Source organism: Lissotriton helveticus, chromosome 3_1, assembly GCF_964261635.1.
Source record: "Lissotriton helveticus chromosome 3_1, aLisHel1.1, whole genome shotgun sequence".
Classification (NCBI taxonomy): Eukaryota; Metazoa; Chordata; class Amphibia; order Caudata; family Salamandridae; genus Lissotriton; species Lissotriton helveticus.
This window is the reverse complement of record NC_136061.1, coordinates 1,866,117,432-1,866,132,844: the sequence shown is the minus strand read 5'-3', so window position 1 is coordinate 1,866,132,844 and position 15,413 is coordinate 1,866,117,432. Positions and strand designations below refer to the sequence as shown.

Sequence of the window (15,413 nt, the reverse complement as noted above, 5' to 3'; positions counted from 1 at the left end):
GCACAATTATGATGCCGGCGGAAGCCAGCCTTTCCTTGGCGGATGAACCGCCATTGAACGGCTGGCAGAGAATGTCTTCAGGAGCCCGTTGAGGGAGTTGTGGGTGCACGGGGGCGGTACCCATGGTACCCCACTACATTTCACTGCACCAAGTGGCAGGCACAGTGTAGTGCCTGCCACGTAGTGCAGTGAAATGCACAACATGCTCTTTTTAACATTGCGGCGGTAATGCTGACAGCAGCCTCCGACGCAATGTTAAAGGTGCAGAATCCAACTGCAGCAGTGGCGGTCCAATCATAATTGTATATACAGGACCGCCGCACACATTGGGGTCGGACCCAAACACCGATACGGTGGCGGGAGGACTTGGTTCGCCCGCCATCGTAATGAGGCCCTATATTCTTTTTCCTTTTTCTTCTTTTTGTGCTACAATATGTCTTTTACACAAGGCTTAAGTCTGAATTACTAGTAAATCTTTAAAGGAAAAAGTTACTTACCCTCAAATATGGTTCCACAAGCCATGCTATAGAACCATTCGCTGCCCCAGATCAGAGGATTCGGTTTGTATTTTCCACAAAGGAAATTACGAATAGGAGAGAAAGATCATCTTTGTGCCAAAAATTATACTGTGTCCCAAGCTTTCTGTAATACCCTGCTGATATGAGGATCAATCCCCTATAATGTGGAAGCCACAGTCAGGATGTAGACTTGTGTTTTGTTAGTGCTTACTTGGTGACCATTTCAACTAGTGTTTTCACAATTGACAGACACTATAGATTTGGTTTTAGGAAAATAGATTGAAATATTTATCTTGAAAAGTTTTATTTTAACACAGTTTGAAAAACAATTAGCTTGAAAACATTTAGGACCTTCTTTAGAGTTTGGTGGGCAGGACATCTCCCTAATTGTGGTGGAAGTCCAATCAACTGTGTTGAGTTTGCCAATTAAATCTAGGCATTTTTGATGCAATGGATTTGACATCTTTTTTGCGGATATCTTGCATTTGTTTAACTCTAAATAAAGCCCTTAGATTCAAAAACTTCAAAATCACCCCAATTTACAGTTGCTTTAACTCAACTCGAATTCCAATCCAGTTAAAGAGAAAGGTCAGTATATGCTTAGAAAAAGAAAAACGTTATGAAATCTTTGTTTTCAAATATGTAAAACTAACAGAATTATTGTACGCAAGGTGGGTGGCCTGACATATTTAGATATCTCTCCCTGTTTGGCCAGGACCTGTGTTTCTATAATGCATCTTCTAGGACAGCAGATGCTCTATAGATGGATTTTTTTTTTACCTGTTCAGCATTTCATTTTGCTTCCAGAAAGAAACCCCCAAAAGCGGGTTAGGGGGCAGAAAAGCAAAATAATCATGTGCATGACATACAGGGAATTTTCTCACTGCACGTTGGTGCCATTTATTGGTTTTCCTGGTCTGGTCTACCAAGCCTCATATGGTAGACCTAGGAAGGGAAAATGCGGGACAGTGGCCACACCCTAAATAAGTCCTGTGGTGGATGGACTACTAGATCAAGGGTTTCCAACAGCAGAGAAAGTTGAGGCTCCACTATTGGAAACCTTGTGGTTCCCTTGCCTCTAAATGAGGTGAGGGGAACCGCAAGATTGGCGGGGCAAGATATAGTAGAGTTCCTGCACATGTTTGAACAGCATCACTGACACAATATCAAGGTAAACAATATCATTTGACATAACTATTGTGTCAAAAATATAATTCACAAAAATCTTGTCCCTGTACTAATACTAAAAAGTACAAAAACAGAAAATAAATATCGTTAACACTAATATCGTCCAATGATATACATAAATATCGATTTTTTTTAATATGAATATAGTTTAAAGTAGTACATGTTAAATGTATCAAGTTAATCTATTATCAATTAAATAAATGTCACTAATATTTAATACTGTGTATAAATATATAAAAACACACACATATATGTCTGTGTTTATATGATATAAATATATTGTGTAACATAATTAACAAAATTATTTATTTTACATTATATTGATTTTTCATATTTAAAATGTATTACTATGATATATATATATATTTTTTTACTTGAGAAAGGCTTTGCCTAAACGCGCCGTTTGTGGGCACTTTAAACTATATGTGCTGTCCTCTGGTATGCCGTTGCATTCTTTTTGGAATTGTCTAAAGAGATTCGCTATATATATATATATATATATATATATATATATATATACGTATGTATAAATATATAATGCACACAATAAAACCATATAAAATATATTAATTCATTTAGGGAAGAAATTTAATATTACAAATTTAAAACCCCAAAAAACAAATTCCGTAAAAACCTCTACAAACCGTAGGGAAAGTGTTGGACTTCAGAGTATAAGATTTCAAATTCCCACTTCAGTCTACGCTACAGTAGGGAAAGCATTGGATTTCGGAAGGGGGGAAGATTTACTACTCCCTCTCCAATCTGCACAACAGTAGGGAAAGCATTGCACTTGAGAGGGGTTAAATGTACTATTCCCACTCCAGTCTATTCAACAGTAGGGAAAGTGTTGTACTTCGCAGGGGGTATGAATTACTATTCTAACTCCAGTCTGTGCAATAATAGGGAAAGTGTTGGGCATCAGAGGGGTTAAATGTACTACTCCCATTACATTCTATGCAACAGTAGGAAAAGCGTTCGACTTCATAGGGTAAGATATACTATTCCCACTTCAGTCTGTGCAACAGCAAGGAAACCATTGGATTTTGGAGGGGGGTAAGATTTAGAGTTCCCATTCCAGTCTGTGCAATAGTAGGAAAAGCGCTGGACTTTAGAGGGATTGAATTCGCTATTCCCACTCCAGTCTGAACAACAGTAGGGAAAGTACTTCACTTCGAACACACTACATATTTGAATAACCCAGTTAATTTATAAAAAAATAAAACGTATTAAATAAAATTAATTAACATAAATATATATATTTTAGAGAGAAAAAAATCTCAACAATTTACATAATATACAATTTAATAATTATCAATTAAAAATAATTGTTATTGAATTATTAATTACATTCCCACCCTATACTCCTACAAATCTAGCAGGTCGCACCTAAAATATAACAAAAAATTAATCAATTAAAATATTAATAAAAATGAATAAATAAGTATAAATAATAATTAATTAAGTACACAGTTTGCTTCCCATCCTATATTCCTACAAACCTAGCAACTCACACCTAAAATTAAAATAAATCAGTATTACATAATGTGCATAGTTATTAACAATCACATACTTGAAAATTAATTAATTAATAATTCATTATTGTTTAACTAACTCCCAACTCCAGCCCCTACAAACCCAACAACTTGCTACAACACTATAAATTGCTATTAGCAATTACATTTAAAAAATCTAAATCACTTAAAATTACAAACTTTATTAAAAAAAATAACAATACATACAAACAATAACTCACAAAATGAATATATGATCTAAAACACATTTAAATAATTTTTAAAAGATTTTTTATGACCTTATTATTTAAAACTATATTAACAACAATATTCATAATAATGATAATACTTACTAAAAAAACAATATTTCAGCAGCACAATATTTTTGTTTCACAATATTTTATTGCCGATATTTCTGTCTCCCCATATCAATCAATCAATAAATCAGTATTTGTTGAGCGCGTTTATCACCCATGAAGGTATCCAGGTCCTCTGATCCACTGCTCTAAGCTTCAGTCAAAGAGCCAGGATTTTATTTCCTCTTCTGAATTCCTAGAAGGAGGGGGATGTCCTGAGATGATAGGGAGGCTGTCCAGGATTTTGGGGTGAGGTGGGAGAAAAAACAGCCTTCACTCTGTGAGCGAGGGAGAAGGAGTAGGGGTGGAAGCTCAGGCGGTGGTTGAGGTAAGCTGGTCCTTGGTTATGAATGGCTTTATAGGAATGCACCGACAGCTTGAATCAACATCATTTGTGTAAGGGGAGTCAGTGGAGATTCCTCAGGTGGAAGTGATGTGGGTCAATCTTGGGAGTTTCAGGATGAATCTGGGTGCTGAGTTCTGTATGATCTGAAGTATTTTCGTGAGGTGTGTTACGAGTTCGGCATAGTCCAGGTGGATGGTGACGAGGGCTTGTATGATGATTCATCTGGTGGAGATTGGGAGCCACATGATAATCTTAAGAAGCATGCGGCAGGTGAGGAAGCAGGCCAAGGATATTGTGTTGAACTGGTTCTTCATTTTGATTTTGTGGTCCAGGATGATGCCAGGCTTGGTACGTGGGGGAGTTCCCAGGTCGGCGGGCCACCAGGAGTCATCCCACGGTGAGCAGCATTACCAAAGATCAGAACCTCTGCTTTGTCTGTGTTAAGTCTGAGACAGTTGTCCTTCATCCAGTCGGCAAAGTTGGCCTTCGCGGTTCCGGGGTTTCTGGATAATGAGAGGATGAGCTGGGTGTCATCAGTGTAAGAGATGTTGTTCAGTCTGTGGTTTCTGAAATTGTTGACCACGGGGGTCATATAGGTGTGGAAGAGGGTGGGGCTGAGGGATGATTCTTGGGGGATGCCGCAAATTATGTCCTTTGGCTCTGAGATGAAAGGAGGGAGGAAGACTCTTTAAGTTCTGCTGGAGACAAAGGATATGATCCATTTCACGGCATCGCCTCATATGCTTATCTGGTGGAGGCTCTTCAGTAGAGTGTGATTGGAGATGGTGTTAAAGGCTTCTGGTAGGTCGATGAGGATCAGGGCAGCAGAGCCTCCCTGGTTAAATAGGCTTCTGATACCATCCGTGGGGGTGAGCAGGGTGGTTTCAGTGATGTGGTTCGAGCAGATTACGGATTGGGATGGGTCCAAGAGCCTGCTTTCCTATAGTTCAGATGTGAATTGTTGGTTGATGGCTTTCTCAAGTACTTTGGCTGGGAACGGAAGCAGGGAGATCGAACGGTAATTTTTTAGTTCGTTGGGGTCAGCGGAGTGGAGAGGTTTGATTCTGGCATGGTTCCAAACGTCCGGGTATGTGGCTGAGGTGATGGATGTGTTGAGGATGTCCGTGATTTTGCTGCTGATGGTGCCGTTGCTGAGGTTGAACATGTGGCATGGACAAGGGTCCATGGGAGATCCTGAGTGGACGAAGTGCATGATATCGGCAGTGTCTCGAGTGGTGAGCTGGTCCCATCTGGTGAGTCTGCTGTTGGTGGAGGCATCTGTGGCATCTAGGAGGGTTATGGTGTCGGGGTTGGTGGGTTGGGGCGTGAAGTTTCTGTACATTGTGGATATCTTGTTGTGTTAGTAGTCGGCCAGGGAGTCACACAAGTCCTGGGAGTGAGAAGTGCTGTTCTTAGTTGCTATATTGTTGGAGAACTCCTTAACGATGCTGAAGAGTTCTTTGCTGTGGTTTGAGCTAGCTTAAATGCGAATGGCTAAGGCGTGCCTTTTGGTGTCCTTTAGGAGTTTTTGGTACTGGGTGAGTGAGTGCGTGAAAGCGGTTTAGTCACTCCGTTCCTTGGTGGTACGCCATCTCCTTTCCAGTTGTTTGGTGTTGCGTTTTGTGGTTCTATGTTCCGGGGTGTACAAGCTGGCTTGTCTGGAGGGTTTGTTGGGTTTGGGTGTTTTGCTGGGGGCGACTTAGTTTGCGCTGTCGGAGATCAATGTGGTGAAGTTTATAAAAAACTTAATATTTTGTCAAAACACCGCTTTGAAATAAATGTAAAATATGTATGCAGTTAATTTCAAACTAAATGATTCCCACTAAATGTCTTTGACTAACCATATTTTGATATAACATTTTAGAAGTATTACCTCGGAATTCATCAATTTGACAGTGTTCTGTCAGAGAATCTTAAATCAAAGAAGGAGAAATGTCCACTAGAAGGGCATCCATGAGTAAGGTGTATGTCCAAGTATTCTAGTTGATTTGGAAGGTAGGGATAGGTGAGATGTTATTCTAATGCTTTGCTTTTGTATGCTTAATTAGTCTTAATACAAACTTTAAGTTAATGAGCGAGTAAGGGCTGTCCCTGTGTGATATAGGGCATTATATAAAGCGCACTTATACACTGGTGATATTAGCTGAGGTACACGCGAGATTAACACCCAAAATATTTCAAAGTGCCATGCCCTTAAAAGCTCCAAGATTTTGAAAACAAGGGATTTTTTTGATCCTTTTAGCCTATTATCATTGAGGTGTCAAACTAGTGTTATATAATCACCATTAACTTATCATCATTTGGAACAAGAGAGCCAGAGCTTGAGGTACCAGGTTTGAGGATCGAGTTCAGTCTGGGGACTTTAATCCCACCCAAAATTGAAATGCTAGCATCCACCTGCTTTTAAAATGTCCTTTAAATAAGATAACATTTTAAGAGAAATAGGGTTATGATGTTTTGCTAAGTGAAAGTCACCCATATTTAGTTTTGTACTTTGATAAGATAAAGTGTACTGATGAACTGATTATAGTCCCAGTGCTATCTAAAGTAAATATTACACTTATTAAAGTTTCTATTTCTGACACTTCTGTGGATTATAAATCATCTAATTTAGAATTCAATTAGTTGTTCAAAATAAGAACCCAAATCTAATTTCCTTTGCAAGACTTAGACTACTAAATAATTAGGCAAATGACATATTTGCTTTGCACAATTTTCTGTTGTACAGCCATACAATCTGAAAGAAAGTTCCCATGAACCATCAGAAATATTGCTATATCGGTTGGTGAAATGCTTTTTCTGGACAATTGTGGCAACTGTTATGGTTTGCCACACTACGTTCAAAGATGGAGATTATATGCAACAATAAAGGAAGCTGCTAGCTATGAGCTGTTATGCCCTAATTGTAACACTGATTGTGAATCACTTAAGGGCTGATTATGAGTCCGGCGGTCTGGGGACCGCCGTGGCGTCAGCGGCGAGAAGGCGGTGTGACCATCGGATTACGATCATGGGGACAGATCGCCATAAGGACGCTGCCACTGCCACTTTCCTGGATCCCAAGGTGGCGCAGTAGGGAAGGATGGGGGTATTGCAGGCGGTGCTGATGCCAGCACCGCCCTGTCAATTAGGGGTTGGATTTCACCTGATCATTTCATGGCAGGGACCCCGCCATGAAAAGGTCGGCGGAAAGGCAGGGAAGAGGCCCCAAACAGGGCTCCCAGGTGCTTTAATCCATTGGGCATTGTGGCTCGGAGAACATGTTGTGCCCCCATGCCTGCAATGTTGTGTACGCACTGTGTGCCATACACAACATGGTGCCTGGCAAAAGTGCGCACACGACAGTGCAGGCGCTGCAGTGTGGCACATTGACTTCAGGCTCACTCTGCGAGTGGAAGCATGCCACTGACTCAAGACCGCCGCCGGCACCCCGCCGGTCTGGCAGTTAACCGACGACGACTTGGCAGCGTTGTGACTGCCACAACAGCGGTCTGGCAGTCGGATCGCCAGACTTATACTCAGCCCCCTAGTAATGCAATAATGTATTTATTGACGTCTAAGGGGCTTATTACAAGTTTGGCCGTCCTCCTGCAGCATTGCCATCGCTGCGATGGCAGGAGAACCGCCAAGCCTGTGGTGCACCTACCCACCGGATTCAAGGTAGAATCCAAGGAGTGTAGATGGTGCAGCGGTAGTCCCATGGCGGCGGTTGTGTCAGGCTCATAGGAGAGCCTTAACAGCAGATCGCCGCTGTGAGATCACCTGCAGCACGTTCCTACACGGTGTTGCATGCACAATGTTGTGTATGCCACACCCTGCAGGAACGTTGTGCAATTCCATTGGGCCAAACATGTGCCCCTGCATACACCCCCAGGCCCAGCAGCAGCAAGGGGCCCTGTTAAGACAACCTTAGTTGCATCTCCATCACCCTTTTCATAGCAGACTTACCACCGTGAAATATGAGGAGGAAATGCAACTCGGAATACGCTCAGCGTTGCTGGCATCGGCACCGCTAGCATATTCCTATCGCTGTCAGTTCATCCTACATCACGGCGGAAGTGTCGTCTTGTGGCTATCCCACCACCACAATCCTAATAATGTAGTCGGACCGCCAGGGTTGTGGCGGTCGGACCGCCACCAAGAGTATGGCGGTCCTGAGAACTGCCATACTCGTAATTAGGCCCTAAATCCAGGAAGGTGTAGCTGAATTAATGCTGTTTGTACATAAAATTGTAAAATTCGATTGACTGTGGATATGTGAAGGTGTTGATACATTAGTATTACATTTTGCAATAACCCAAATCAACTTAAGCATTTAAAAACGGTTCGAGGGGTGGTTCACTTCTGCAGAAAAATGCTATAATGTCAGATATATGTTTACAACCGGCAACTTACTAGCTTCACATACAAGACAAACAAAAAAGCCCCTTAAAAGGGGTTTGTGAAAGAGTGTTCTAGTCATTTTAAATTAATGAGAAATTGCTAATATATCCTACATTTTGCTGTATTGAGATTTATTTTTTCCGTTTTAAAAATTGGCTTCTCTACAATGAAAAGTGCAATATATCTTTTATATAACAAAAGAAATCCAGGATCGCCGGGGCGGGGTAATTAAGTGCTTATGACTATTTATTCAGAAAAGACAATCACCAATATGTGAAGAGGAAAATAAATATTTAAAAAAAGAAATGCATTGCTCACCAGCTTAGACACGGATAGGTACTCATCCAGAACTAATTCTTCCTCATCTTTTCTAAAAGGATTGGGATTGAGAGGTCCTTGCCAACCGATGTCAAACACCCGAATACTGGCTGTTCCTGGACGGGGGGTTGCAGTGTATGGATCCATTTTTGAATCCATCTGTACCCAACCTTGGGAGAAAAGAGAGGCAACAACGAACATTTAGCTTTCTATTTACTATTGAATCACATTTTAAGGCAATCTTTACTAGACAGAGTGTTCTAAGAAAACCTACAGGATTACTACGAGCGGTGCATGATTTACCCATCCCAAATAATAGCTTTGCCCACTGCTGCAATACCTTCCTGCTCAGTGATTGTCATTTGAAAAAAACAATCTCACTAATTAGCTAGTAGTGTGCTTGTCCCACCTCATCATGCATAGCCTCTTTGTTAATGTCACTGGAACAGTGCCTTTTGAAGTGAAAGTAGGTTACCCAATGTTTCAGGACTCACTTCTGGCACAGAACATGTAAATCACGTATGTTTCCTTTAAAGTGATCACATTCTTAAATATTTATTCAACATAAACAGCAAAAATATTTGAAAAAAGATGATGTGTAGGTATAAAGCACTTCAAAAACTGTAAAAAAAAGTTTAGTATCTAGATCACGGTGGCTCTAGAAACCTGAAGCGGGAAAATCAATAAGAAATTATTTACAGTTGGTGATTTAACAGATTAGAAAGCAGAGTTATAAACTAACTTGAATCAAGGACAGTTTAGGATAGGGTGGTTTGACTAAGATGTGATATCTACAGGGAATCTATTATAAAATATCTGGATCACGTACACTAAAGGAAACTAAGAGACAGTGACAAATACCATCAACAGAAATTACCTTTTTACTATCAAGTTACGTTATAAATATTTTTCTGTTAATCCACAACTGTAGTGAGAATTACTCATATGTAACGTTGAAAGGCTTCGGTATTCATTTTAATTGTAACTAGCAGCCCGCCCCAGCGTTGCCTGGGGCAGAAGGGGCTGGGAGCAGCATTTCCGGATTGCGGCACATCGGCTTGGGTGCACTCCCGCCCCAGCCCCCGCCCGCCCCGACATTGCCCAGACCGCCTCCCGCCTCCCTCCCGCCTCGCCTTTGCCTTACCTGAGCCACCGCTCTTCCCCGCGCTCCGGACTTCACCGCCACTCCTCGCTGCTCGTCACCGCTCCTCCCCGCCTGTCATCATCACGCACGTTGTGGACATCGCTAGGTCGCGGCCAGCGCTACGTCACGGCCGGCGCTACTTTTAGGGGACTACTTTGTTTTTAAAGTTTAATTTTTTATTTTATGCAGCCTATGTCCATCTACTCACCCTGAGGATTACAACAATGTATTGGGTGTGTGGATTGGCGCTGTGGTTCCCGAGTTTACCTTGCCAAAAGGTTTCTGTTCTCTCTTTATAATAGTAGTATAGATAGTTACAATTCCATCCTTCTTAACGTCTTTTCTCTGCCACATAAAGGATGCTTAGGCGAGTGGCACAGCCAACAAAACTCTTCATGTACTTGCTGCCAACGAATCATCTCAAATCATCTCGATTTATAGCTAGAATTAACAACATTCAGGAACGTTTGGCTTACAGACTACAAAGAAATGCATCCCAGCGTAATAACTCCAAAAAGGATAATGGCATTGTACACCAACCTGAGTCTGTGGTGTAAGCAGACAATCGGTATCATAAAGTGAGGTATGGGGAAGCAAAGCACCAATGTGTAAATACCTTGCTTAAAGAAACGTCTGTCACCTCAGAAAGCTACCTCAGCAGGCTCAACAAGCTGGGAAACCAAAATAGATAAAATATTGCTGCATACAGGATGGAGCTTACAATTGCAATTTGATCACAACTACCAGTGCACAATTACATTCGTGTCAAGCTAGTGCGAGTGGCCATCTGGAGACCGTTTGAAATGCTACCTCTTAATCAATCAATCAGGGATTTGTGAAGCGCGCTACTCACCCATGAGGGTCTCTAGGCGCTCGGGGGGGTGAGGGGCGGGGGGTTCATGCAGCTCTGTCTCATCCAAAGAGCCAGGTCTTGAGGCTCTTCCTAAATGCTTGCAGAGTGGGGGATCTTCTGATGCTGAGGGGGGGGGGGGGTTCCAGGTCTTGGCAGCGGTGTAGAAGTAGGCTCTTCCTCCCGTTCTGGCTCTGCGGATGCGTGGGGTTTCGGCCAGAGCAAGGTCAGTGGAGCGGAGGCTTCTATAGGGTGCGTAGAAGGAGACTCTTTCGTTGAGGTATTGGGGTCCGGTGTTGTGGAGGTATTTGTAGGCGGGAGGGAGCAGCTTGAAAGTCATTCTCTTTTCGACGGGGAGCCAATGGAGGTCTTATAGGTGCTGGGTGATCTAGTCTTGTTGTGGGATGCCGAGCACGAGTCTGGCAGCGGTGTTCTGGATGGTCTGGAGTTTGCGGAGTAGAGCTTTGTTGATCCCAGCGTAGAGGGCATTTCCATAGTCCAGTCTGCTGGTTATGAGTACGTGGGTGACAGCCTTTCTGGATTCGGGGGCGGGGATCCATTTGAAGGTCTTGCAGAGGATGCGGAAGGTGTTGAAGCACATGGAGGAGACGGCATTGATCTGTCAGGTTATGGTGAGAGAGGAGTAGAGTATAATGCCGAGGTTGCTTGTGTGGTCCGTGGATGTGGGGGGTTGCTGAGGGCAGTGGGACACCAGGTGTTGTCCCATGCGGAGGGGGTAGATACGAGGACGAGGACTTTCGTTTTCCCCGAGCTGAGCTTCAGGCAGCTGCTGCTCATCCAGAATGTGACGTCTTTCATTCCTTCCTGGAGGCAGTGTCGAGTGATGTGGGGTTCCTTGGTGAGAAAGAGTTCGGTGTCGCTGGCGTAGGATACTATGCTGAGTACATCCTTTCTGACGATAGTGGAGAGGGGGACCATGCAGATGTTGAAGAGCGTGGGGCTGAGCGATGATCGATTGGGTACTCCGCAGCTGGTCTCTGTGGGCTCGGAGAGGAAGGGTGGGAGTCTGATTCTTTTGGTTCGGTCAGTGAGGAATGAGCGAATCCAGTCTAGGGCATTTCTCTGTATGCCGGCATTGAGGAGTCTGACGGTGAGTGCGCGTGGGAGATGGTGTTGAAGGCTGCAGAGAGGTCTAGTAGGATAAGGGCCGCCTTGTGGCCCTGGTTGAGAAGAGTGCGGATATCGCCTGTGGTGGCTAGAAGGGCATTCTCGGTGCTGTTATTGCTGCGGAATCCAGATTGGGAGGAGTTGAGGATCGAGTTAGCTTCTATGAAGTTCGTGAGCTGGATGTTGACGATGTTCTCAGTGACTTTGGCTGCAAAGGGGAGGAGAGAGATGGGTCTGTAGTTATTGAGGTCCGTTGAGACTGCAAAGGGCTTCTTGAGGAGGGGCTTGACTTCTGCACATTTCCAGTCGCCGGGGAACGTGCTGGTTTCGAAGGTGGAGTTGATGATGCGTCGTACTTCGGGTGTTATGGCAGCAGCGGCTCTGTGGAAGATGTGTTGCGGGCAGGGGTCAGTGGGGACTCTTGAGTGTATGGTCTTCATGGTCTTGGCGTTGTCTTCTGTGGTGACAGGGGTCCAGGCGGTGATGGTAGGTTGGCGGGCGTTGCTGGAGATAGGTGTAGTGTTGGTGCCTTGTTTCTGTTCTTTTAAGTTGTCGTAGAGGTTATTGATCTTGTGATGGAAGTAGGAGCCAAGCTTGTTGCAGAGGTCCTGGGAGGAGGGGGTGTCTGAGATTTCGCTGGGGGGTTTGGTGAATTCTTGTATGATGCTGAAGAGTTCCTTCGAGTTGCAAGAGCTGGAGAGGATTCTCATGGTGAGACAGCTGTCACAGTAGCTCCCAACCACAACAGAGGCATGTTAGATTAGCGCAGTATGTTTTCATATAGGTATATAGGTGGAGAAGTGTGGCTCACTGGTTAGAGGCGGCAGACCCGTAAGCAGAGAACGGTCCGGGACCAGGGTTCGATTCCCGACGCGGCAGGGTCGTGGACCAGGGTCAGCGGACTCGATAATTCTCGCTTCGGTGCCTACTCTAGTCAGAGACCGCACGCGGCAACTCTGGGCATCAGCTTGCCTCATCTTCACAACGGCCCCCCCAGATCACCGGGGATGCTTGGTCGCACCTTAGAGATACCCATCTGGGACCATCTCTCAGGGTGAGCCAGGACGGGTTCCCCAGCGGTCGAAGCGTGGAGATACTCCTCCGGGAGTCGATTCCTAGCGCTATATAAACCCGCAATTAAATTAAATTAAATATAGGCAAGGCCCATACCTCACCTCTACTTTAAGTGCCAGTTGCACTGGACTAATCAAATCTTACCTACTTCCCCTTTCCATTCATTTATCGGTGCTGGGAAAAGCATGGGTCACCATTTTTTCTACAGAAACATTACAGCAATGAAACAGACCTTACGCTAAAAAATTGAGTAGTGGTCGGCTTTCTTTGGAAGATTCTCCAGATTAACCCTACAATCTAGCCAACAGAGGAGTACAGTCTAGTAGTAATGTATGTGCATTAATTACTAGACAAGTAGGAAAGCCCCTGCTGTGCATAGACAGGGGGAGACTAGAGAACACTGACCACCATGCCTATCCAGCTTCCAGAATAACAAACAGCAATTTTGAAAAGCAACACATAACGGCACAAAAGGTAACAGTAGATCAAGCAAGTTCGAAAATTAGGAAATCATTGGTAATCATTGCTAAATACTTTTCATTTGTACCGCATTAAATGGCTCTGTTAAATTGGCAACCGAAATTTCACTGATTACAGTACATGTCTAATAGTGATCTACGTTAAACTGCTGTTACTAGAATACCATCCAAAGCTACTCTACTACTGTAAAACAAAAACAAAGTATGGGCATTATTGCTTTAATTTGTTTTACTTTTCTAAGGTCTAACACATTCTTCTACAAGTCTAGATTGGAGAGTTGTATTACAAGGACAGGGACACTTTTTAGGTCGAGCCTAGTCAGCGCGCATGTGCTGTCTGCAAGACCTGCTGTAAGCAGTATAGCGAGTGTAATTTCGCCTGCTGTTTGCAATTGGTTAACTCATGTGTGACTCTGCTTTCTGGGCTCCTTATTGGTTGGTGCTCGCGATACATCACTTCCGTTTTATCAGAAGGAGCACCGACCAACTACAGTTTTGTTCAGCTGAAAGTGTTTGTTAAAATTGGGGGTCTCTGGTTGGCGCAAGTATTCACTTGTGACAAGCAGGGACCCTCTCCTCTAAGTCAGGGCGAAGGATGACCCCTTAGAATTACCCTTGCTCACCCTCTAGCTGCGTGGCGTGAGCAGCCAAGGCTATTCTTCAGGCGTTATTCAGTTAAGCATTTCTAATAGCACACACAGTAAAATGTACCAATCCCCCCACAAATGGACACCAGGCTGTGAATATATAAAAATACGTTCCTTTATGTAAAAATATATATGCAGGTAAGACTTATCACAAGACCAATAATAACGTTTTTAGATTAAGCCACAGGTTGTAAAATAGGCAAGCTTTTCTTCTTAGTTCTAGTTCAAAATAACGGTACTTCTTCTTCCAATTCACTTTAGCTTAGTTCTTTCAGCCCTTCCCTACTGTTCTTAGTTCCCTGCAGCCCTGTCAGGGCTTCCTGGTCGCTTCTGTGCGCTTCTCCCGAGGAAAGCGGCAACACCCTACCGCGTCTCACGCATCTAGCGCAAGGAGCGTATGCGGCGGTTTGTTCACTTTATGGAGATACGAGGCGTACAGTCAGGCAATGCAGGTGCGGTGCGTATGCTGCTTCTGGGGAGATGCGGGACGCCCAGTTACGGGAGCGAAGGGTCACACATTCACTTGGCACTACGTGCAACGCGCACTCACTTACGGGCGATGCGACGTTCAGGCAAGGTTGCCACGTTGGCTTTGGGGAAAACAGAACGGTGCGGACCCCAAGTCCGTTGAAGCTCTCTTTAGCAAGTGTTCCGCAGGTTCGGAGAGGTCGGAACCAGACGCACTCCTTTAGTGTGCGGTGAGGGGAGCCTTCGGTTTCTCAGTGGTGGCGGCTTTCGGGAGGCAAGTGCGGCCCAGCTCCTCCGGTACGGTCCGTACTGGGGGGGGGCACTTCGGGGGCAGCACGGCCTCTTTCCGGGTCAGAGAGCGAAGCGGGGCGGCCAGGTACGCTGGAGACGTACGGCGGCGGCCTGGGGCATCAATCACGCTCGTCAGGGAAATTCCAACGGGAGGGGCGAGCGAGGGCACCCAGCGCACTCCGTTAAGCAGGCAGGCAACAGGGGAGCAAGCGGTCCGGTCCACGGGGAAGAGAGCGACTCTGCACGAGCGTGGCTCTCACAGGACACGGGCGGGCAGGCTCCTGGGTGTCACGGCCCTAGGAGGGGGCGAAGGGGGCATAAGGTCTCAGCTCCAGCAGGAGAAAGCTCACGGTTAGATGAGAGCGAGCGAAGGCACCAAGAACCCACTAGTCCTGGGGTTCAGATCAGGGGGCAAGCTTCAACAAGCCCTTGGAGAATGTTTCAAAGCACAAGTCAGCAAAGTCTTTTTAAAAGTATTCTCCTCTCCTTCCTCAGCAAGGCAAGCAGCAGACCAGTCCTTCCAGCTTCTTCTTCTCCTTCTAGTCGGGCAGAGGTTCTTTGTGGGAAACAGGATTCTGATTTACAAGGAGCAGGGTTCCTACTTTTATACAGCATTTCCTTTGTCTTTTCAGGCCAGGGGGGCCTTTGCATAACTTCATTCAGTCTCTGAGCACTTGTTGGGTGTACTTCTGGCTTCTGCTTTCAGTGTGAG

The 15,413-nt window shown here is 44.6% G+C and overlaps 1 protein-coding gene across 2 annotated transcripts in view; it reads right to left on the bottom strand.

The window, feature by feature from the left end:
- Window positions 1-15,413, bottom strand: part of LRRC56 (leucine rich repeat containing 56) — a 650,173-nt gene that overhangs the window by 558,316 nt on the left and 76,444 nt on the right. For both annotated transcript variants that reach the window (XM_078682840.1, XM_078682841.1), the window contains one exon: window positions 8,621-8,790. In XM_078682840.1, the coding sequence (XP_078538966.1) occupies window positions 8,621-8,779 (159 nt within the window). In that variant the 5' untranslated portion in view covers window positions 8,780-8,790. The remainder of the gene's footprint in view (window positions 1-8,620; window positions 8,791-15,413) is intronic.